The sequence below is a fragment of the Podarcis raffonei genome, chromosome 14, assembly GCF_027172205.1.
Source record: "Podarcis raffonei isolate rPodRaf1 chromosome 14, rPodRaf1.pri, whole genome shotgun sequence".
NCBI lineage: Eukaryota > Metazoa > Chordata > Lepidosauria > Squamata > Lacertidae > Podarcis > Podarcis raffonei.
Window position 1 is genome coordinate 29,430,300 of NC_070615.1, and position 24,749 is coordinate 29,455,048.

Genomic DNA, 24,749 nt, shown 5'->3' on the forward strand with positions numbered 1-24,749 from the left:
AATGGCTGTGGTCCTCTGATCTGTGCTGTCTGGCCTCAGGATAGAAGGACAGTTCATACAAGCTTGCTTCCTTGTTCTCCTCCTCCTCTCTGCCTAGCCCCCAGGACACCTTCAAACCAGGAACGTGACTTTCCCTTCACATTCCTATCCTGACCTTTGAATTGGGGGTTGTGTACACCAAGATAGCTCAGTTGGTGGAGCTTGAGACTCCTAAACTTAGGGTCATGGGTTCAAGTCTCGTGTGGGGCAAAAGGATTCCTCTGTTGTAGGGAGTTGGGCTAGATGACCCTTGCTATAAGATCCACTATCCTGCAATATTACATATGAGCCTGTTCTACTGATGAAGCCTAGGATGGCAAAACAAGGCTAATATTCCAGAAATCCTTGTATTAGACTCTGTGAAAGGATTCTGTGGAACTGTAACAACCCTTCATGTGGATTATTGGACTCTATAAACTGACAAGTGGTATAGATACTTATACATGTATGGACCTTATGCATGAACTGACTAGAGAACGAACTGATCCGCTGGGTCTTCTGCTTTTTTCGTTGAACTTTATGAGACTTCCATTGAAATCTACAATTTGACACAATGAATATTATACCTTATTTATTCAAAAGTACAGCTGGTTACATGGGACGCGGGTGGCGCTGTGGGTTAAACCACAGAGCCTAGGACTTGCTGATCAGAAGGTTGGCTGTTCGAATCCCCACAACGGGATAAGCTCCCATTGCTCGGTCCCTGCTCCTGCCAACCTAGCAGTTCGAAAGCACGTCAAGGTGCAAGTAGATAAATAGGTACCGCTGTGGCGGGAAGGTAAACAGTGTTTCTGTGTGCTGCTCTAGTTCACCAGAAGCAGCTTAGTCATGCTGGCCACATGACCCGGAAGCTGAACGCCGGCTCCCTCAGCCAATAAAGCGAGATGAGCACCGCAACCCCAGAGTCGGTCACGACTGAACCTAATGGTCAGGGGTCCCTTTTCCTTTACCTTACAACTGGTTACGTATTGTGTGTTTAATGTGCAAAACCCACAAGCAGTAGTCGAGCACAAGAACCCTCTCCCATGCTGCAATTCCCAGCAACTGGGATTAAAAAGCATTGCCGCCTCTGACTGCAAAGGCAGAGTATAGCCATTGTGGCTAGTAGTCACTGATAGCCCTCTTAACCTCCATGAATTTGTCCAGTCCTCTTTAAAAACCATTAAGTTGGTGGCCATCCCTGCACATGGCTTCCCCCAAAGAATCCTGGGAACTGTTGTTTGCTAAGGCTGCTGGGAACTGTAGTTCTGTGAGGTGGTAAACTACAGTTCCCATGATTCTTTGAGGGAAGTCATGTGCTTTAAATGTGTGGTGTGGACTTGCAGCTGGCGCCTCCACAAAAAAAGTCTATGCCATGTAGCTGCAGCGCTAAAATTCTCACGAGACTTTATTCGTGAAAGGATCTATCAGATCTTAAAGCTTTGTGGCATGACTGCAGTTTATACAAACACAGGAAGCCACGTTACACTGAGTCAGGTCATTGATCCATGCATCTACATATTCATTCATTTGCTCTAAAATTTATATTCTCCTTGTTAGGCTCCACCGGGCTCTCGAAGCCACTCGTATGAAAATTCATAATCAAGCATCAAATCACCATTAAAACCCAAAGCATCATCAGTTAAAACAGTCACTCAACAATGATTACAGTACAGCAGAAAGAATATTTAATTGCCTCACTCCTCTCCCCAAGCACCAAAAGCCTTCCTAAGCAGAAAAGGGCTTTTGAACCTTTTAAACCAGCTTTCTTGAAGCCAGGAGACATCCGACCAGGCAGAGGTCCTGGGAACATCCAGCCACGCACCTTTCCAAAGCTGCCTTTGCCCAGCACCATAAGGAAATTGAAGTCCGACAGTTTCATCCGATCGCGGCTGCCGTTGTTGTCAAATTTGGAGATGGCATTGGTTGCTTTCTCCTCTGCAGCCTTTGCTCCTGGGCCGATTCTGGCTCTCTTAAGGGGGAAAAAATGGAATTTATTAATTTACTTCCTCTCTCCAAAAGGGCAGTGAAAATACGAGACAACCTTGGCTTCCCGAATATTTTGGACTAAACCGTCACAGCCATCTTGGAGGAGATTGGCAGTTTCACTGCAGCTTCAGTGAATTAAATTAAAAAGGATCATTCAAGTGATCTATACAAGCTAATCTCATGGATGCAAAGTCAAATGATTTCACAGGCAGCCTTGACTGCACCTAGCTGTGCCTGCTTCTCCTGGGCGGATTTTTCATTCATACACTGTACAAATTTTCACCTCAAAACATTCTTGTTCCATCCCTGCTCACTCAGACTTTGACGACCGCTGACAACCCGTGTCCGAGAGAGCCGAACAGACAAGCAAATCACTACTTTTCAGTCAACCTGGCATATTCTCATTGCACAGGCAACATCGAAAGAACATGGCTAAAGGCCTCTGAGAACACATGACAACTTGTGAAATGATACTTTTGTTTAAAAACTGCAATGACGTAAAAGCTAAACGTAATTAAAGAGACGTTTCGTGCTTCTGTGGTGAGGATGGTTGAATATTGATGCCTGCTTCTTGTATAAATAAGTGGCAACAATAAAATATTTGGGGAAGAAATAATATGATGATTGCAGCTCATGTACACATGATCCTAGCCAGTGCTTTTTTTCTGGGGGGACGCAGGGGTACGCATATGCCTAAACATTTTGTGGATCTAAGTTTGGCCTCATTGAGGGGCAGTATTTCTATACGAGTAGGAAAATGTGAGTACCCCTAAACATGTTTTTAAAGAAAAAAAGCACTGATCCTAGCTCTTTGCATTATCCTGCACTGATCCTCAGCTGCAAGTTCTTTCTTGGACATAAAGGCTTGTCCCACAATGGCAAAAAGGTGGTGATTCCTCCTTTGAAAGAAGTTTGAATGAAAATGTGTGTGTCTGATATGGATGGCGGTTGATCATGCCTGCTTTGCAAAAGGGACAAACAATGATTATTCCGTGTGCAATTTCCAATCCCTGCCGACTGTTTAAAAGGAGCTTTGCCGGAAGAATGGTGAACAATCACATCCCTCGTGCAAAGCCTTCCCTTCCCCACTGCAGTCTGGTGGCTAACTAATTCACCGGAGCACAATTTGTTAAACAACACACGCGCACAGAGACAGAGCTATCTCACAATTTATTCGTTTTAATGTCTGAAAAAATATGTCACATTGGAGGAGCCTGCCCAGAGCTCAGCCTAGCATGAAATTCCATTAAGCCGATTCCAGTGGTTTAATTGGGGCAGCTGCTCTGAGCGCAAGAGAGAAGGTTTGCATGGCAGCCGCAAAAGAGGCTTCCTGGTGTCACCTGGTGGGGGGGGCAAGGCTCCCTCTGCTACCAAAAACACCGTTGGAGAGCTGGAACGCAGAGTAAAATTGGCAGATGCAATGCTCCATTCCTGCAAAGAGCCAGTAGCAGGGTCCAATTCATTCTAGAATCCCCTTGCCCTGGGGTGTTTTCACCTGGAGCTAACAACCTGGGACTAGATTACCTGTGAGATCAGATTACTGCACCTGTATCCCCTTGACCACTTCAATCTGCAGACCTGGCACTGTCCACAGGTGCCACATAATACCCATTCCACATTTGTAAGAACTCCATCTTTGAGTGTGGAAGCACCTGAACTTTGGAACTCCCTGCTGATTGATAGCAGGCAGGCACCTTCGTTGTATTCTTTTTGGTGCCTGCTAAAACCATCTTTGTTTAGACAAGCCTACCCAGTTTTTTAGAAAGTTGATTCATGTTTTAATCTGTTTTGGTCTACAGTTGTACCTTGGAAGTCGAACGGGATCCGTTCCGAAGTCAGTTAGTCTTCCATAATGTTCGGAAACCAAAGCTCCTGCAGCAAACTGGAAGCCACGGAAGCAGCATCGGATGTTTGGCTTCCAAAAACCATTTGAAAACTGGAACACTCACTTCTGGATTTCGATCACTCAGGAGCTGATTTGTTCAACAACTAAGGTGTTTGACAACCAAGGTACGACTGCATTGTTATTTTAACTTTTTGAAAGTCTTAAATTGTTATTACTTCTTCTTGTTGATAATCTTATTGTTGTATCTTTTCATTTTTCTTGTAAACCGCATTTTTCTTCCCAATCAGGCATACTGAGATACTGGATGAAGGAACAGATCTGAGATATTGGATGAAGGAACAGATCTATCCCAAGCATCACACAAAAGCTTCCTGTTCCTCTAAGCACGGTGCTAAGAGCCAAGGTCTTGTGCTGCAAGTCCACAGTTCCTTACTTAAAAGGAGTGTGGCCCTGAGTCACATCTCTTGTCCACCACCTTCCGAGGGAGTCGGTTCCCCTGGCAAACAGCTCTTACCATCAGAAGGTTCTTCCTAAGGTTTAGTGGGAATCTCCTTCCCTGTCATTTGAATCCGTTGGTTCAGATCCTCCCCTCTGGAGCAGCAGAAAACAAGCTCGCTCCATCTTCAACATAACAGCCATTCAGATATTTGAAAATGGCTATCCTGTTGCCTCTCAGTCTTCTCTTCTCCAGGCTAAACAGACCCAACTCCCCCAACTGTTCCTCATCAGGCTTGCTTTCCAGACCTTTGAACAACTTGGCTACGCTCCTTTGCACACCTTGCATCTTGTGAACCTCCTGTGGGATGTAATCCACTGGGAGCAGTCAAATACAACATTCCTTGTTTTGCTAGAGTTGACATGTTTGGTCCAGCCAGTTGAAACTTCCTGTTCCTCCTGGCCTGGAGCATCCTTCCTTGCATGTTACTAGTGGGTGGGCGTGACCTTTCCAGACCTGGTAAAAGGCTAAGGCATGCTGCCACTCTCTCTCTTTTCCATCTTCCTTTCGTCCTCTTGACCACTTCAATCTGCAGACCTGGCACTGTCCACAGGTGCCACATAATATATTCGTCCTGCAAACTTCTTGGACTGTTAGCTTGCAGTCTCCCCAGGTCAACTCCCATATGGGGTAAACCCGTTTGTATATGCTTGTACAGTGGTACCTCGGGTTAAGTACTTAATTTGTTCCGGAGGTCTGTTCTTAACCTGAAACTGTTCTTAACCTGAAGCACCACTTTAGCTAATGGGGCCTCCTGCTGCTGTCGCCACGCCACAGGAGCACGATTTCTGTTCTCATCCTGAAGCAAAGTTCTTAACCCAAGGTACTATTTCTGGGTTAGCGGAGTCTGTAACCTGAAGCGTATGTAACCTGAAGCGTATGTAACCTGAGGTACCACTGTAACTTTAAGTCTAAAGCCTGCCTTCAGGATCACACTGTGCTCTGCCTGATCATGAGTAAACCTTCTTCTTATTGCTTATGAATAAGACTGTGGTGTCTTTATTCTTTTAGGAGGGATTTAAAAGGGGATCTTACCAGGATCATACAATTCAATCTGAGGCAGATTGAATGGCATAATAGTAAGAGGTTCTAACGAGTCTGCAACCAGCTTTCTCCTGTGCGTGAGAAAGGGAATGTAAACTCTGCTAAGTAAAGGGCAATTTAGGAAGGATATTAATAAACAATATATCCTCTCCTGCCACCCTGAACATTCCCACACCTCCTTCTCCTCCACTTGGAATGCCTCATTCAGGGGAAGGATGTTGGGGGGTTGGTCCTTTGGAAGGGCTGCTCACCTCAAACTTCTGCCTGAGCTCTTCATTCCCCTCTTCGCCTTCAGGGGGCACGGGGACGTTGAAGTACTCCCCCTCCTCCTGGCTCAGCAGCTTAAACCTAGGCAGGGGGAAATTGGGTAAGCAAAGCAGAACCAGAGTCAGAAGCTGCAACCCAAGCAGGGTGAGGTGAGAACAAAATGGCTGAAGGGCCCAAATGAGCTCTAGAAAAACAAGCTCTGGTCTAGAGCCTCTAGTCTAGTTGGAGGCAGACTCAATTCCAAGGCAATGGGAGAGGGGAGCACCCTGCTTCCATGAAACTATTTATGGAGTCCTCCACTGCACAGGTAATTGCTTTACTTTTGTTATTTATATTCCATATTTTTTAAAAAATGATCTGAGCATCCATGTACACTCAAGGTGGCATACACGGTTCTTTCTCTCCACATTTAATCCCCACAGCAACCCTGTGAGGTAGGTTAGGCTGAGAGGCAGTGACTGGCCCAAGGTCACCCAGTGTCAAGAAGCTATCAAGCGAAACCAGGTCATCCACAAGGCAGAAAAGCATGGGAGGGGAGGGGCTTATTCTCTGGGCTTGCAGGGCTCATTGCTCAGCACCGTACAGGACTTTCCTCAAGCGGGGTGTCAGAGGGGGGAAAGAGCCAGAAGGACTGGGACTGTCCTGCTGCTGTGTAGCAGGGACAACCTCTGACTCAACTCTGTCTGAGTCTGCACTCACACTGTAACTCTCAGCCTCTAACCCTGTCTTGGAACACCCTCCTTCGCCTGACTTCCCTTGATCGCTCAAAACCCCTGCTTCTACCTCCCAGCTCGTCCCTTCCCCAGACTGCTCTTCAGTGTCCCACCACCAGGATCCTGGATCTAAGTTGTCTTCTTCTGTGTCCTCCTTGCAATGCTTTTGGGCAGCTGGCTCCCACCACTTTTTCTCATCCAGCCAGTCCCTGACACCCAGAGAGCTTTATGGCTGAGTGGGGATTTTGAACCCTCGTCTCCCAGGTCTTAGTCCAACACTCTAACTGCTACACCATACTGGCTCTGTAATTTTCAAATCTCCAAGGCTGAGCAATCCCAGAACAGTAGCTCCATCACCCTTTCAGGAAGAGCCTTCTACAAAGCAAAGACCCCCCCCCCCCTAGGAGAAGGGAGGGGAGCAAACAAACAAACAAACAAAATCTAATAAGCAATTACGGGGAATCATGGAATTGTCGTTCAGCTGTGAGTCAGTTTCTGCCGCTGGAGGCGAAGCTCCAGTTCTGTCAATGAGATCTTTTCAGCGGAGAGGAAGAGTTTATCAGGGGGCCATTATCGGCTGAGCGCGGCGGTGCGCCTGACTGGCAGGGAAGGAACAAAGCAGGATTTGCATAATGCAAGGATGGACCCTTCCCTTCAACTCCGCGCCTTCATTTGCTGCGGCTCTTTAGAGATGAAAAATGCACTGGAGACTCCCACCTCCCGGAGTTTACTTTAGCCAAACACTGTGACAAGGAAAATTACTTAGATCTCCACTTAACGGTTTTTAAAAATGCAGCAAGGAGCTGTTTACCATATTTTACATGCTCTTTAATGTGCGCCCATCTCCCCGCTGGAGACGGCTCCACAGGTGGCAGCGAGGGCTTGGAGGAAATTTGCAATTTGTTTTCCTTCGGAGAGCTTGCGGCAAATTCAGAGGAGGAGTGGCCCGTCGCGCTTGCCTCGAACCAACGCCCCTCCGGCTCATCGCTGCCAACCCTGAAGATCTTAAGCTCAGCTCCTCAGACTGCAGGGACGGGTCCTCAGCACTGAAGCAGACTCAGATGTGACATGGATCTGCTCCTGGGGCTTGAGCAATGTCTAGTTGGCAGTGGTGGCGGTTGGTGCCAACCAGAAGCGGCGCCCAGACTCATTTGCAACCCTGCTCCACTCACGCCAGATCCAACTGCCCCATCCCTGCTTCGCCTTGACAGCCTGCAGCAGAAAACATATGAAGATAAGAAGAGTCTGAAGATCAGGCTAATGGCCCATCTAGTCCAGCATCCTGTTCTCAAAGTGGCCAACCAGATGCCCCAATGGGAAGTCCTCGTAAGCAGAACCCAACCACAAGAGTATTCTCCCCTCCTGTGGCTTCCAGCAACTGGTATGGCTGCCTCTGATCATGGGGGTAGAACACAGCTTTTGTGGCTAGCAGCCACTGATAGCCTCCCCCTCCTCCATGAATTAGTCTGATCCTCCTTTAAAGCCATCTCAGTGGGTGGCCATCACTGTCTCCCTGGGAGCGCATTCTGAATTGGTCCATGATTGACTTACTGCTAATGTCCTTGTAGCATTTTGGGAAAACCATTTGGTCAATGGAACGCTTCTCTGTCTGTCTGCCATGCAGATGGACAAACATCCTGCTGTTTGCCTATGCTTTGGTCAGGTTTCCATGGGTAGTTCCTTTGAAAACTCAGAAAACCCAGACCTCCATACCCCCTAAGCAAGCCCACTGCCCTCAGGTGCTATAGAGAAGGCTGCTCCATCATCAGAATCAAAGGAGGGTTCAAGTGGGCAGAAAGGGGTGTGTGTGATTGGAGAAACTGAGGTAGGTGTGTGTGTATATGTTTGTTTGTGTGTGTGTGTGTGTGTGCCCCATCTTCACCTCAGGTGACACAATGTCTTGGTCCAGTAAGCACAGCGACTAGTGGATTTACAACTGTGTGTGTGAATCCATCAGGAGACTAAGATGGTAACACAGATAGCGAAGACAATCTAGCTCTGTATTGTTCACACTAACTGGCAGCTGGGCTTCAGCTGGGGTGTCTTCCCAAGGCTTAGCTGGAGATGCCACTAGGGCAAATTTAACCTGGGACCTTCTGCATGCAAAGCAGGTGGTCTACTGCAGAGCCATGTCCCTTTCCCAAAAATAAAGTCCTTGTGGTTCTGATTTAAATGGGAACATAGGAAGGTGCCTGATATCGAACCAGACCATTAGACCACCCAGCTCAGTATTGTCTATTCTGACCGGCAGCAGCTCTTCAGGGTTGCAGACAGGGTGCCTCTCCTAGTCCCACCTGGAGATGCCATCAGGGGGATTGAACCTGGGACCTTCTGTATGCACAAAATGTGCTCTGCCACTGAGCTACCACAGCCCTTCCCCATTTGGCATCCTGGAACAGAGCAATCCATGGGATTTCAGGACCTGTTGCCATTAGCCCAGGATGTCAATGGACCTAGAAATCACCCTTTTGACTTCCACAAATATATTTCACAAGCGCTGACTTGGTCAGGATTGCATTAACTTTCTCCCTTGGCTATGCTCTGCCCTCACAGTTGGGGTCAGTGAAGCTTCATAATACTAGTTGCTGGAAACCACAGGAGGAGAGAAGGCTCTTGTCCTTGAATCTTGGTGGTGGGCTTCCTACAGGCATCTGTTCGGCCACTCTGAGATGTGCCATTGGCCTTATCCAACAGACTCTTCTTCTGTTCTTCTGTTCCCCTTGGTTTCAAAACAGCACCTTCCAGGATGAATCCTCAAATCCAGGTGTTGAGTTTGACAAGGAAAGAGTCCCCCCTCCAGCTCACAGAAGGATCAGCTAGATCTGCTACCTGCCGCACGCACAGAAGTTTTATAGGCATTCTGGTCTGCTCGCTAAGGTCACCCAACTCTTCAGCACCAGGAGCGGGAAGGAAGAAAATTAAAATCCTGTTTCCTGCTGAGGGAGATAAAACAGAAACAAACAGGCCCTACTCCTCTGGGAGTTGATAGGCCCACGCTGCCCGCCTCGACTGACAGTAATTAACTGCTCTGGACAGTGTTTCATTTGAGGAAACAGGGAAGCCTCAGCAAGTAATCCCATTCTTCACATCCACAGATTAAACTTTCATCCTGGGGAGGGGCAGGAAGCCTCTTTGCTGGGTTCTCTGCAACCAACTCTGCCTGGTGCCAATGCAAACTTGGCTCCTAAGGATCAGATCCCTCCCTGGCAATACACTCCCACTGTTTTGTTTCAGCAAGGCCTCCTGCCACCATGGCCTCCAGATGTTTTCAACTACCTCTCCCATGAGACCCAGCAAGGACAGCCAGTCTGGTGTAGTGCTTGGAGTGTTGGACCAAGCAAGACCTGGGAGACCAGGTGTCATGAACCAACTGGATGTGGAAGCGTGGTGGGAGGCACCATCTGGAGAACCCCCAAAGGAACCCTCAGGGGAAGAAGGCTCAGAGCCAGGGAGATGTCGGTGGGAGGATGACAAACGGTCAGAGGGAGAAGAAGGAACAGACTGGGGGAAGGAGGCATTAGAAGCTGAAGAGGCAACAAGGTTTAGGGAGCAGGAAGAGGCTGTGACAGAGGGCAGTTCAGACTCAGAGGCAGGAGAGGAGGCTGGAGGGGAGTGGGCCCAGGAGACAGTGATGAGGCAGGCTGCTGAAGAAGCTAGGGAGTCTCCCCCTCCTGTTGTGACCAGCTCCCCTTCCCCCTGGTCTCCTAGAACCTGCAGGGGAATGAGGAAGGAAGAGCAAAGAGAGAAAAGATGACGGAGATTTAGGCTGCTAGGAGAGGAACCGGGAGGGAAACCTTACAGAGCGGTGGGAAGGCGGGGACCTTCAGTCCTCACAACTGCTTCATTGGGGCAAGACCTACTGGGAAGGGTTGCTGCAACCACTAGGACCGAGCTGTTTGGGTTTCTTTGAATCAAGAGTTGACGTCACTGACATCGGGTGCTTTATGGTTTTCCTTGATGATGTACGCCTGACTCCAGTTCCTGACACCAGGGCTCAAATCCCCACTCGGCCACCATGCTCTCTGGGTGTGACCTGGGGCACCAGTCACTGCCTCTCAGCCTAACCCACGTTGCAGGGTTGCTGTGAGGATAAAATGGGGAGAACCATGTTTGCCACCTGAGCTACTTGGAGGAAAGGTGGGACAGAAATGGAATGAAATAAATAGATAGCAAAGACCTGGAGGGCACCAGCTGGCTAGTGATTGCCCTGATCCAAGCCCCTTCAGAGGCAGGTCCACCTTACCAGCCATCCACTCCAGCTTTCAGCAGCTCTGAGATCCCAAAGGACAGCGACCCCATGAAATCATTCCGACTGGTCAGGTCCCAGTCCCAGATCTCCACAGATAGCCTCCTGTCCTTGTCAGACTCTTTCAGTTGGCTGGTAGAAACAAAAGGGAGGAGGAAAGAGATTTTAAAAGGCATCTTCTTTTTGGAGGGAGCTATATCTGCAAGCTGCTTCCACGCCTTCCAGGTGGGCACTCAATCAATCAGCAGCTATGAAATGAAGCCACGGTTTTCGGCGGACGTGCCTCCTCTAATGCCTCATTTCCTGACAGGGTCCCCTTCAAATGGAGGACCTCAGAGCGCCTGGCGATTGAAATGCAAGGCTTTGATCAGCACCAACCCGGAGCGTGAGATGGCATTCTCAGCAGTGCTGACAGGATGGGTGCGAGGGAGGAGAGGAGCTGAAGAAAGGAGCCTGCCGCTTCGCTCTGAAATCCGCTTAGCGTTTCTCAGCAATTAAAGCACAGCATCATTTGCAACCCATTCATTCTAGGGAAGCACCAGCCCTGCAAGGAGGGACCGGTGGGAGGAAACTGGGCTCAGCAGGGGTGTTGCTATGGGTGGGTCTCTGGGGGGTCCCAGGCCCTGGGTGTTTCCAGGAGGGGGTGGGAATTGGGGGGGAATTGAATTGGAGGGATGTGTTGTAGTTTACTGGGGTAATGAACAGGGTAACTGAAGACAAATTGAATTGCTTTGGAGCAGGATAATAATAATAATAATAATAATAATAACAATTTATTTGTACCCCGCCCATCTAGCTGGGTCTCCCCAGCCACTCTGGGTGGCTTCCAAGAAAGATTAAAAATACATTAAAATGTCACACATTAAAAACTTCCCTGAACATGCTTTCAGATGTCTGTTGGGAAAATAATCTGGGGTAAATGAATGAAAGAAGGACTGATGTGGAGTTGAGCACAAGCAAATCAAAGCATTTATCTGAGGTGGCCTGCGTGTGAAATTTGTCGCTTTGCCTTTTGAGACATCTAATTTCTAAATCTGCATCTATACATAAGAATCAGCACATGCCTGTTTTGTGCAAACTGGTGCACACAGACTCTTCGCAATGGTTTCAAGGTTTAGTCCCAGCCACAGTAGGGTCTCAGCTGGGGTGTAGGGTCTGAAAAAACACCCATGACCTATGAAAGTTCCTCATTCCTTGCTTAGGGAATAGCTGTCATGTGACACCTTCCTATACGCCAAAGGTAACAATCAGAAGCTCTGCTGCCATGCAGTAGGAGCCCACAAGGTGGCTCCCCCTCCACACCACTGTGGCACCTGCATCCAGGTGAGGCACCACAGTATGGGCATCTCTCACATGGTTGGGGCTCCTGCTATTACCCTAAAGGTGTGAAGAAGGAGTCATCATGGCCATTCCCTGACCCTTTGAGTCAAAATCTGGAGCAGCAGCGAAGGAGAGGGTCACCAGCCAGCCAGCCAGCCAGCCATCTCCACCCCACCCCACCCCTTCTGTTTCAAGTTGGAGTCCCAGGAACCCGTCAGAAGATGTCAAAGGTTGCCATTGAGCCGTACTCACAATTTAAAGGTCTCATTCCACTCAGGGTTCAGAGAACATTTGATGGTTTTAGTCTTCTGTTTGCTTTCACTTTTCGGGTCAGGGATGAGCTTGAGTTTCACATACGGGTCTGACAAGCCGTTGGGATCCATTGGAACCAGATTTCTGGCATCTCGTACTGGAAAGGGAAGAGAGAAAAGACTCAGTGGGAAAGGGCCAGGGCATCCTGTAAGCCACCCAGAGTGCTATAAGCTGCCCAGAGTGGCTAGGGAAACCCAGCCAGATGGGTGGGGTAGAAATAATAAAAGTATTATTATTATTATTATTATTATTATTATTATTATTATTATTCACTCTCTATCTTTCATTTGCATACTGGAAACACCAAGGATAAAGAAAAGTTTTTCTCCCTCTCTCATAACACCAGAACTCATGTGAGAACAGGATGCTGGACTAGATGGGCCCTTTTTGGCCTGATCCAGCAAGCTCTTATTATGTTCATATGTTAATGTCATACCTTGTTTATTCCTGAAAGGCAGGATGGACTCTTGGACTCCCTTGCTTGCAAAAAGACTCTTTGGAAGTTTCACTGCAGCCGGGGCTTCCAAAATGGAAGCCACTCAGCGTAGTTCTTTGAAATTATGTTCAGGCCAACCCTGAAGATGCAGCCACTAGAGATTCTGCACGAGAAGATACAGGGAAAAGAAGAAATCATCTACCTGATGCCAAGCTGACCTGTAGAATTGCCCACAATTTGGTTGTCAAAAGCCTCAATTAAGGTAATTGCCGCCTAACTGGATTGACAGCTGAGGCATGTTTGGCATCATTAAAATATAAAGACAGGCAGGAGAGCTTGAAATTTCCAGGAGCGACCGTGATGGTGCTGCAGTACCTGGGAAAGGTCCCTGCACTCCATGTTATCCGTGGGCTGCCTTGTGAACAAGAACCTAAGGACATCCTGCTGTAACATAAGGCCAGGCATAGGCAAACTCGGCCCTCCAGATGTTTTTGGACTACAACTCCCATCATCCCTAGCTAACAGGACCAGTGGTCAGGGATGATGGGAACTGTAGTCCCAAAACATCTGGTGGGCCGAGTTTGCCTATGCCTGCATAAGGCCAATGGCACATCTGGTCCAACATCATTTTCTCACAAAAGCTGACTAGATGCCTGAGGGAATACAAGCACAATAGCATGTGGACAGGCTGCTTGGACGCGTGAAACCAACCACCTGTCTCCTTGATCCTTGCCCCTCCTGGCTAATAAAAGCAAGCCGGGAAGGGCTGGGCGATGGGCTCTGCGGGGTGGTGAATGCTTCCCTCTGTGAGGGAACATTCCCAGATCCGCTGAAAGAGCGGTCATTAAACCGCTTCTTAAAAAACCATCTTTAGACCCGGCCAGTATGGCCAACTATCGCCCAGTCTCAAATCTTCCATTCTTGGGCAAGGTGATTGAGCGTGTGGTTGCTGAACAACTCCAGGCACGCCTGGAGGATGCGGACCATTTGGATCCCTTACAATCAGGGTTCAGGCCTCATCATGGGACTGAAACTGCCTTGGTCGCACTCGTTGATGATCTCCGGCGAGCTAGGGACAAAGGTGAGAGTTGTTTCCTAGTTCTGCTGGATCTCTCAGCGGCCTTTGATACAATCGACCATAACATCCTTCTGGACCGTCTAGAGGGGTTGGGAGCTGGGGGCACTGTTATACAGTGGTTTCGCTCCTTCCTCCTGGGCCGTGTTCAGAAAGTGGTGGTGGGGGATGAGTGTTCAGACCCTTGGGCCCTCACTTGTGGGGTGCCTCAGGGTTCCGTCCTCTCCCCCATGCTTTTTAACATCTATATGAAGCCGTTGGGAGAGCTCATCAGGGGGTTTGGACTGGGTGTGCATCAATATGCAGATGATACCCAGCTCTACCTCTCTTTCAAATCAGAACCAGTGAAGGTGGTGAAGGTCCTGTGTGAGTGCCTGGAAGCGGTTGGAGGATGAATGGTGGCTAATGGATTGAAGTTGAATCCTGACAAGACAGAAGTACTGTTTTTGGGGGACAGGGGGCGGGCTGGTGTGGAGGATTCCCTGGCCCTGAATAGGGTAACTGTGCCCCTGAAGGACCAGGTGCATAGCCTGGGAGTCATTTTGGACTCACAGTTGTCCATGGAGGCGCAGGTCAATTCTGTATCCAGGGCAGCTGTCTACCAACTCCACCTGGTACGCAGGCTGAGACCCTACCTGCCCGCGGACTGTCTCGCCAGAGTGGTGCATGCTCTAGTTATCTCCCGCTTGGACTACTGCAATGCACTCTACGTGGGGCTACCTTTGAAGGTGACTCGGAAACTACAGCTAATCCAGAATGTGGCAGCTAGACTGGTGACTGGGGGCGGCTGCCGAGACCACATAACACTGGTCTTGAAAGACCTACATTGGCTCCCAGTACGTTTCCGAGCACAATTCAAAGTGCTGGTGTTGACCTTTAAAGCCCTAAACGGCCTCGGCCCAGTATACCTGAAGGAGCGTCTCCACCCCCATCGTTCTGCCCGGACGCTGAGGTCCAGCGCCGAGGGCCTTCTGGTGGTTCCCTCATTGCGAGAAGCAAAGCTACAGGGAACCAGGCAGAGGGCCTTTTCGGTAGTGGCGCCCGCCCTGTGGAACGCCCTCCCATCAGATGTCAAAACGATAAACAACTACCTGACATTCAGAAGACATCTTAAGGCAGCCCTGTTCAGGGAAGTTTTTAATGTATGATATTTTAGTGTTTTTTGGTTTCTATGGAAGCCGCCCAGAGTGGCTGGGGAAACCCAGCCAGATGGGCGGGGTACAAATAATAAATTTTATTATTATTATTATTATTATTATTATTATTATTATTATTATTATCCCTCTCATGCAGTACCCAGGAACTGGTCTTCAGAAGCATTACTGCTGTGGAGGCAGAGTATATTCACCAGGGCTAATAGCCATTGAGAGACCTCTTCTACCTCCTCTTTTAAAGGTATCCAAGTTGATGGCCATCACTGCTTCCCATGGGAGCAAGTTCCATCCTTTAACTATAGGCTGCCTGAATAAGTCCTTCCTTTGAACTGCCTTCCTGGACCTTTCAGCCTTCAGCTTCATTGGATGTTTGCTAAGTTCTAGTGTCAGGAGAGAGGGAGAAAAGTTTTATTCTCAATCCACTTTCTTCATGCCGTCCACAATTTTATAAACGTCTATCATGTCACCTCTTAGTTGCCTTTTCTCTATAACTACAAAGTTGCCTTTTCTCTATAACTACAAAGTCACTCCACCCCCTTGACCATTTGGATTGCCCTTTCCTGGACCTTTCCCAACTCTGCGATATCCTTTTGGAGGTGAGGTGTCCAGAACGATATGCAGTATTCCCAATGCAGTCAGATCCACAGAATTGCATAATGGCGTTATGATAGCGACAGTCTCATTTTTCAATTGCTCTCCCAATGATCCACAGAGTGGAATTTGCCTTCTTCACAGCCACTGCACACAGGGTCTTCATTGAGCTATCAACTTATGACCCCAAGGTCTCATTCCTCCACAGTCACCTCCAGTTTAGACCCCATGAGTGTAGATGTGAAATTTGGATATTTTGCACTGACATACCTGTTTGCAGAGGATCAATTATCTCCTCCATTCAAACATACAAAGTCCAGACACATGGATGGAAAATTGGACACAGAGTGGGGATGCAAACCCCAGTTTAGCAGGTCCTCTCTGACTGGCTCACAGCTGTCAGCCTCAGTTTCCATTATGGAAATAGAGACTAGTTGGCAGTTTAACATGAACCATATTTCCTCTTCTCTTCCTGACCACTACCAGCTGAATTGAGGCTGCCTTAATCTACATCATTGCCTTTTCTTCCAAAAAACAGAGGAGCCAGTGCTTTCCAAATCTGCAACTTCTAACTCCCCAGGGTCAACTTCTGCTTAGTGCATCATGAAGTCAATCACATGTACCCAATTTGACAGCCTCCATCAACAGGCAAGGAAAAGCACGTCACAGCACACCTTCATTACTTGGGGCAGTTATTCCCAAACTGTGAGGCAGCTTCCGACTGCCACCTTGGGGCAACTGAAGATGATGGTGCAAAGTCCCAGGGAGGGATAAGACCCTGAAATGGGTCCAGAAAAACAACAACAGGAGATAGAACTCAGCCAATGTAGTCTATCGCCTTCCCCTTCTTCCTAGCAGTGGTATTATGTGAGGGTGGCCCCATCTGGGCATTGAAGATTGAGTCAGTTCCATGAAGCAAGTGGAAGAAAGATTAGTGCCACCATTCCTTATAACATGTAATTAATACACTGCAGAAGAATAAATTTGCACATATATTTATAATGGAAAATGCACCGCCCTTCTTACAGCAGCATCTTCCTGGGCCGGTGCACATTAATTAATGCATTTCTAGCTTGTTTATCTAATTGCTGCATAATTTGTTCCAGTTTGGGCCAACGACTCACTTCATCAACTCATTCAATTAGCAAGTATCAGGTCTGTGCAGGAAGAACCAATCCCACGTGAGAAAGGGACAGATTAACCTTGAACTGCCAAATGGATTTGCCCTTCAGAATGATGCTGGGTGGCAAAATGGCCAGCAACTTAGGAACACGGGACAAAAACAAAGAGCGATGCATTTCTTCCATGTGTTGCTTCAACCGAGCTACAGTTTCATGGGATCAACCTTGGGATTTGTGGAGTAATAAGGAGCGACTCCAGGCTGTGTTGGTGACATTTTGGTGGAACTAGAATGGACTGGATGTTCTGCAGCTGGATTCCCTTCCCCTGAAACATGGATTTCAAACTGTGTGGCTGAGCAGTCAAGGAGCATTTTCCAAGATGGTTTCTGGATTTGTGTATCAATATTTTAACCCTGACCTCCTTTTCCTATATAGAGCACTCAAGGTGGCTTGCAATAACTACAATTCACAAAAGACCTCAAAATACTAACCATTTGTAACAGAGCAACAGAGCAAATCCAAATCTAATACAATTAGGGATAAGTGAGAATGGCCAGCTGATCCTCCATTTCAACTGGAAATGAGCCAACTCCTCTCCCGATACGTCAAAGTGAAACCAACTCATCACTTGAACCAATCTTAGGAACTTGGAAAGTGAGACAGAGTGGACTCTCACCCATCCCCAAAGCCTCCTCCCAATCTTCTGCTTCTGCTTGCATTTGGAGGATGTGCTGGCAAAGGCACCAACGAGAATCTAGAGAAGGAGGAGACTTCTCTCTCTCCATCACCACAAAATGCTGCACAACGCACCAGAGCACCCACTGCAGTATCCCTTGGGATTTGTACATCTCCAAGGTGAAAGAGGGTCCTTCTCTAACCTAGACCATGATCCAAACTAGAGAAGGGTTGGAAGGAATCCTTAAAACCACACTTTGAGAAGAACCTTAAGGGTTCGTTTCCATGATTGTTTCCACACACCTAAATAAAATTAAATGGAAATGGAGCCAAATGCTTGCATAAACTAGGCTATCCCCTCCTGACCATGAATGGGGGCGAGAGAAATGGCCTAGGCAGGTGTCAGGAAGGAGACAGGGTCAGGCTGAAGTTGCAGGAAGTTGGACAGCTCCAAGCAGATAACTTGCTCCAGCAGCTGACTTTGGGATCACATGCAAAGCACATCCCCCCTCAGAAAGAATCCTGTGAATTGTAGTTTATAAATTAGGCATAATCTGCACAAACACACATAAAGGGAAAAATATAATTCTGAACCTTTCAAAACAAGCACACTTGGTTCTGTTTGTCTCAGATTTATTTTGGGGGCCAGTAATAGCTATAACGTCCTCTGAAAAGCATGATAGCAGAGATCTCAGGGAAACTGGGAATGACTCAAGAAGGGAACAAGGCACAGATCATGGTTACTGTCCAGGGTCCTGAAGAATGTGCAAATGATTCCCAGAGAGGTGGCCGCGTTAGTGGATTGCAGCAAGAGCAAGAGATTTCATAGCTTCTGCCACAATAAGTTGAGTCATCTTTAAGATACCACAAGGCTCTTTGTTATTCATTCCCTGGTTTAGTCTTTCCCCTCTGAAGTCAACAGATGCAGCTAAAACATTTTCAAATGCTGATCCGCGACCTTCAGGGGCAGGAGGAAGCCGGGGATTCTGACAATGTAGATACCACATTCTATATTTATGAAGGAATTGGCAATAAGGAATTTGTAACAAGAAAAGCAAATCAGATGACACACAGGCAAGCTTAGAAGATTCCTCCCCGGCTGATCTTAAGTCACCGAGAGAAGCTGCCTGCATCAAAGAGATGGTGGGGGTGGGGTTATTTCTTTCCAAAGCCTTACAACACGACCTTGATTCTCGCTATAACACCAGCCATTTCTGGTGGCTTTTGAAATCAAACGCCAGGCAATCAAAGCCCTAAAAAATTCTGGAAGTCAAGCACTGCCATCTACGGGCTGATATTGCGACTGCATCACAAAGTGAGTCATTTTCTTAATCACAAATGTTGGGCATTCAAGGTCACCCCTTAATTAAGTCATAGGGACTAGTGGCCAATTAAGTAACTAGTCAATGGTTAGATATTCCTTAGCACGCTGTGTTATTTTGTTTTCACACTCAGGCTTGCTAAAGGTGGCGAAAGGGCCTCTTTATTGCCCCTTTTTCAGAAGCGATGAATTTATTCCCCAGCGAAAGCTGTGCATGGAGAACCAGAGGGGGTTCTGAATTGTCAATGGCAGCCTTCATCAACCTGGCATCCTCCAGATGTTTCGGAATGCAATTTCCATCAGCCCCAGCATTGTCCAGCCACGTTGGTTGGGGTTGGTCAGAGTTGTATGTGTTCCCAGGGGCAGCCTGTTCCCATTTTGCCACCTGAGATGAAACAGAAATTGCTGTCTTCTGCCCCACTCACTGCTGCACCCTACTCCCACTCCCGCTGCTGTACTGCACACCTCACTTCTACTGCCGGAGCACCCCAGCTCTTGCCATACAGCAATCATTCTAACCCTCACCCTTTAGCCACATCAGTTGATGCAACAAAGCAGAAAGATGTACAATTTCTTACTTTTGAATTAAAGAAAATTTAATCCCACTCACTACGATAACCTGCTGATCAGATCATTGCAATGCACTCTACGTGGGGCTCCCCTTGAAGACAGACTAGAAGCTGCAAGAAGCGTAGAGTGCAGCTGCCTGAGTTTGGCGCATCACAGCTAATTGCATCATATAACACCAATTCTTTAGTTGTGATTCCAGCATTGCAAGGGTTTGAACTAGATGACTCTTGGGGCCCCATCCAATGCTACAATTCTATGAGTCTATGAATCCTGCAGGATGGAAGGTGTTTATATTGGAACTGGATTTTTTTTAGTGTTGGTTACCTGATTCAGGAAGGGGGTTGCACTGACTCCTGACAAGCTGGACAGAATTTGACCCCTGCTCATCAGCAGATGATACGGGTGTGTGTGTGTGTGTTAAAACAGGCTGCATTGACTGAGTGCACCAGTTTCCTGTGGGGAACTGGCACATGCAGCTAAAATAGAACTGACCCCAACCCTCTGATCATCAGCTGATGTCACCTGCCCATCTGAGTGACATCAGCTGATGGGCAGGTGGGTGTGACTTGGATCAAATGGGATACAATCTACACTGTGGTGTCTCCTCATTTATGGAACTCCCTGACTTCAGACATGTCTGCTGCCTTCCTTATTTGGTTCGGTGCCCATTAAAAACTTAGCTCTTCACCCAGACCTTTGGTGGGGAGAAATTATTTGTGATCAATAGTGTCATTAGTAATAATGAAATCAGCCTTACACTGAGCGAGACCATTGGTCCATGTAGCTCAGTACTGTCTGCACTGACTGGCGGCATCTTTCCAGGCTTTCAGCTAGGGGGTCTCTCCCAGCCCTTCCTGGAACTGTCAGGGATTGAACCTGGGACTTGAGGCATGCCATGCAGATGAGCCAACTGTAGCTGATGGATATTCATCTGATGCATTGATACAGCTTGACTTTTAATTTTGGTTTCAAGCTTATATTGAATTTTCTTGCTTTAAAACATGATTGTAAATCATGTTCAGATCTCTGTTGGTTAGGGGTGGCTTAGATACCATGCTATATCTGCAAGTCCCAAACTTTCCCTCCCACAGACGAAAATCGCTGAGGCTCTGGCTGGACCACTTAATGATTTTTAAATTGTAGCAATTGTACTGCACTGTGCTAGACGCTTTAACTGTATCTTTACTGCTTCTTTTATTTGTTATATTGTATTTTATTGCATGGGACGCGGGTGGTGCTGTGGGTAAAACCTCAGTGCCTAAGACTTGCCGATCGCATGGTCGGCGGTTCGAATCCCCGCGGCGGGGTGCGCTCCCGTCGTTCGGTCCCAGTGCCTGCCAACCTAGCAGTTCGAAAGCACCTTCGGGTGCAAGTAGATAAATAGGGACCGCTTAACAGCGGGAAGGTAAACAGCGTTCCATGTGCTGCGCTGGCTCGCCAGATGCAGCTTGTCACGCTGGCCACGTGACCCGGAAATGTCTGCGGACAGCGCTGGCTCCCGGCCTATAGAGTGAGATGAGCGCACAACCCTAGAGTCTGGCAAGACTGGCCCGTACGGGCAGGGGTACCTTTACCTTTACCTTTTATTTTATTGCATTGCAATTTGAATCCCAATACTGATTTGTATCCAAAACAGCACCAAGTAACCATTCCCCATCAGTGCAAGGATTTCTACTTGTGCAATGGGACTGCCCCCCCCCCGCCCTGCACATTCCTTGGCCTCCCCAAATCTGCTCTAGAGGATTGGGGGAACCCCCTAGAACAGTTTTAGGGGGTGCATGGGGGAAGGAGTCAGGGGAAAGTCCTGTTGCACAAACATAAATCCTTGCATTAATGGGATGGTAACTCAGTACAGTCATACCTCGGGTTAAATATGCTTCAGGTTGAGTGTTTTCAGGTTACGCTCTGCGATTCACCGCGTTACTTCCCGGTTTCGCCGCTCACGCATGCACAGCTGCTCAAAATGACATCACGAACATGCGCAGAAGTGGTGAATCGCAACCTGCACACGCACAGACTCGGGTTGTGTTCTACTCATGATGTGAACGGGGCTCTGGAACAGATCCTGTTCGCACCCAGAGGTACCACTGTACATCTGTTCTCACTGTGGCAAGCCACATGCCTGTGGGAGACCCACAAGCAGGACTCAACTGCAAGACCATAAGAACCTAAGAAGAACCTGGTGGATCGGGTCAACGGGTCAACTAGTCCAGCATTCTGCTCTCACAGTGGCCAACCAGAAGCCCTGGGGGAATCCCACTAGCAGGACCTGAGCACATCAGGACTCTCCCCTCCTGCACTTTCCAGGAACTGGTATTCAGACCTTCTCAATTTCTAGTGCCACAGATTTCTTGGGCTGGCTTCCAGTACTAGGGCTAGGCTGGGAAACGCCCTTGATCTAGGCATCCAGATTGGCCACATGACTAACCCACAAATCCCTCTGAAGGTTCACCATATAGGAGACATGCTTTCTGTCCTTTTGAACAAAGGCTTTTGGATTTCCTGGCTTTACACATGCTCTTTGCTTCTGATGCCACAAGAGAGCACTCTAGATACATCTGTGCCTTCCAGAGAGAGGCTTCGTTCTGCAGAAGGCAACCTTGTGTTTTCCTGGAAAACAAAATTCCAAAAGACCAGAGGGAACGCTTGTGAAGAGCCCTTCCCCAACCTGGTGCCCTCCAGATGTTATGGACTGCAGCTTCCATCAGTCCCAGCCAGCATGGAGTTGTAAATCAAAAATATCTAGAAGGCAGCAAGCTGAGAAAGGCTGCTCTGGAAAGACAGTACTATTTGTGTGAAATAAACCCACCCTTCCCAATCAGCTCCACAATATGGAGGACTAAACACAGGAAGGAGCCGCACACAGAGCCATTGTTCCATCTGTAGCTCAGTACTGTCTACAATGACTGACAGTGGCTGTCCAGGATTTACATTCAGCCTTACCTGGAGATATGGGAGATTGAACTTGGGAAGGCATTAATGTTTAATGTTTTACTATGTTTTTATATGATGTATGGAAGTGAGAGCTGGACCATAAAAAAGGCTGATTGCCGAAGAATTGATGCTTTTGAATTATGGTGCTGGAGGAGGCTCTTGATAGTCCCATGGACTGCAAGAAGATCAAACCTATCCATTCTGAAGGAAATCAGCCCTGAGTGCTCACTGGAAGGACAGATCATGAAGCTGAGGCTCCAATACTTTGGCCACCTCATGAGAAGAGAAGACTCCCTGGAAAAGACCCTGATGTTGGGAAAGATGGAGGGCACAAGGAGAAGGGGACGACAGAGGATGAGATGGTTGGACAGTGTTCTCGAAGCTACCAGCATGAGTTTGACCAAACTGCGGGAGGCAGTGGAAGACAGGAGTTGGACATGACTAAACGACTAAACAACAACTACAATGTTTTTATATGTATTATTATTATTATTATTATTATTATTATTATTATTATTATTATGCATGCAAGGCAGATGCTCTAACTTATGGCACCTCCTTTTTTATTTCATTAAAAAATGAGGTGTGTGGGTGGATGCATTTGTGGTAAACCAAGGGACTTCCTGAAGGTAAGAGCTGATTGACTACCTTGGAAGGTGGTGGATCACCTTCATTTGAGGTTTTTAAGCCATGGTTGGATGGCCACCTGTCTGGGAGTCTTCAGCTGCAATTCCTGCATTGCAGGGGGTTGGACTAGATGTCACCCTTGAGATCCCTTCTAACTCTACAGATCTATGAAATTACATGCTGGAATTTCAGATGCACTGAAAAAAGGAACAGCAGCAATTGCTGTATAATTCAGCAATTGCCAGACTTACAACTGCCATTTCTTGGAGATGATTCAAGATGAGCCAGCCAGCCTGCTTTGCCTTAACTCGGCAATTCATGACTCCTCCCTTGGCTTGGGTACAGCACTACTACCTCAGAAACATGCTTTGCAGCTTTTGTTTATCGTGTTTGCCCCCCCCCCGAGATGAGCCAAAACTCCCCCTTTCAATGACTGTTAAGCGTTCCTTGTAAAATATTTGTTTCCTGACTCACAATGCACTCGCCCGCCCTCTGGGAGCTCATTGCACAGCAAATTATGACTGTGCCAGCACTCCATCACAGCATGGACCTTTCATGGGTGGTATTGAGGGATGGACCCACCCACCTCAGAGTCATAGGCATTTATTCATAAGTGTATTGTGTAGGTACCTAAGTATGCATTTTACCATGTGTATCTCAGTGTATGCCTTTAAAAACATCTATTAACCTAAAACACACATTTCATAGCATTTTGGTATCCATATTGCAAAATCTGAAGGATAATTATGCTCCAATCTGTGTATTAGTCTGGGAGGTGCAAATTGTGTGCCTAAAAATAGGGACCAAATGAAATTCTTCTCCATGCCTCCTCTAAGAAGGAGGAAGAAGTAGAAGTAAAATAAGTAAAATAATACCCCAGTACCCCAGTACCCCAGTAATAAGATCATTAAGTTCGCAGATGATACAACGGTGGTTGGTTTAATCACGGCTGGAGAGGGGGAGGCGGCCTATAGGAAGGAAGTTGAGCAGTTGGAGGAGTGGTGCAGGGAAAAAAACATAGTAGTTTTATGTAGTTTTTATGTAGTTTTATGTAGTTTTTAAATTTCATTGTTCTGCATGGGACAATGACAATAAAGATATCGTATATATCGTATATAAAAAAAAGGTGCCAAAACAGCGCTCAGGACCAGGGAGAAGTAATGGAACAAAACATGATTGGCAATGGGCAAGTGAATGTTTGGACAACTGAAATGCTAAGTTTCTACTTTGCTAAAACAAATAGTTTTCACCCTCCAAAGAAATTAAAGTGTAGAATATTCAGTATTGCCATCATGATGCAGTTCATCAGGGAGTGGCCTGCTTTTACCTGCCTTGCCCCCCGCCCTCCAGCTCTGAGAGACGTCGTAAGAGAGCCTTCATCCAGAAGAAGAACTCTTGAGAGGACTTGCTGGCTGTTGAGGTTGAGGCATAAGAGGGCTTCTTGTTATCTTTTCTGACAGGGGAGAATGGCTAGGTACTAATTTCAACTTTGGAGCTACTTTGCGACGTGAAATGATTGGGTTATTTTTTCTTGACCCACTGGTGAGTTTCATGCTCGTTTAAATTTTGATGCATGTCAAATGAGCTGTCAGTCCTTGATTACTAGCATTGTGTTCAGAAGCGTAGCCACAGCCATGCCCTTTCTAAGATTATGCAATACTCTGAGATGACGCAATAATGTTATAAATATACAATAATAATAATAATTAGGGGTGCCCTGCAAAGAACAATGCAACTCTCCACATTTTCTGTGCACATCCACAGGCAAATTATTTGGAATGCTCCAATATCAAATTTCAGAGACACTTCAAGTTGTGTTTTGCTTTGTAGCAAACAGAATTTGCACCCCATTCACTTGAAGTTGAATCTCCTCATCTTTTTGGTGTTCCTAGGTGCTTAGCTTTGGAGCATACACAACAACTCCTCCTTGGTGTTCTTCCTGTGCACCTTCTCCAGAGTGACCCTAGGAGCCCATCCTCAGTGGTTGACTCACT

At 47.3% G+C, this 24,749-nt stretch overlaps 1 protein-coding gene across 2 annotated transcripts in view; it reads right to left on the reverse strand.

The window, feature by feature from the left end:
* PRKCB (protein kinase C beta) overlaps positions 1-24,749 on the reverse strand; it is a 201,667-nt gene that overhangs the window by 67,106 nt on the left and 109,812 nt on the right. For both annotated transcript variants that reach the window (XM_053365909.1, XM_053365908.1), the window contains exons 6-9: positions 12,192-12,348; positions 10,617-10,751; positions 5,645-5,741; positions 1,844-1,990 (exon numbers count right to left, since the gene is read on the reverse strand). In XM_053365909.1, coding sequence (XP_053221884.1) covers positions 1,844-1,990; positions 5,645-5,741; positions 10,617-10,751; positions 12,192-12,348 — 536 coding nt within the window. The remainder of the gene's footprint in view (positions 1-1,843; positions 1,991-5,644; positions 5,742-10,616; positions 10,752-12,191; positions 12,349-24,749) is intronic.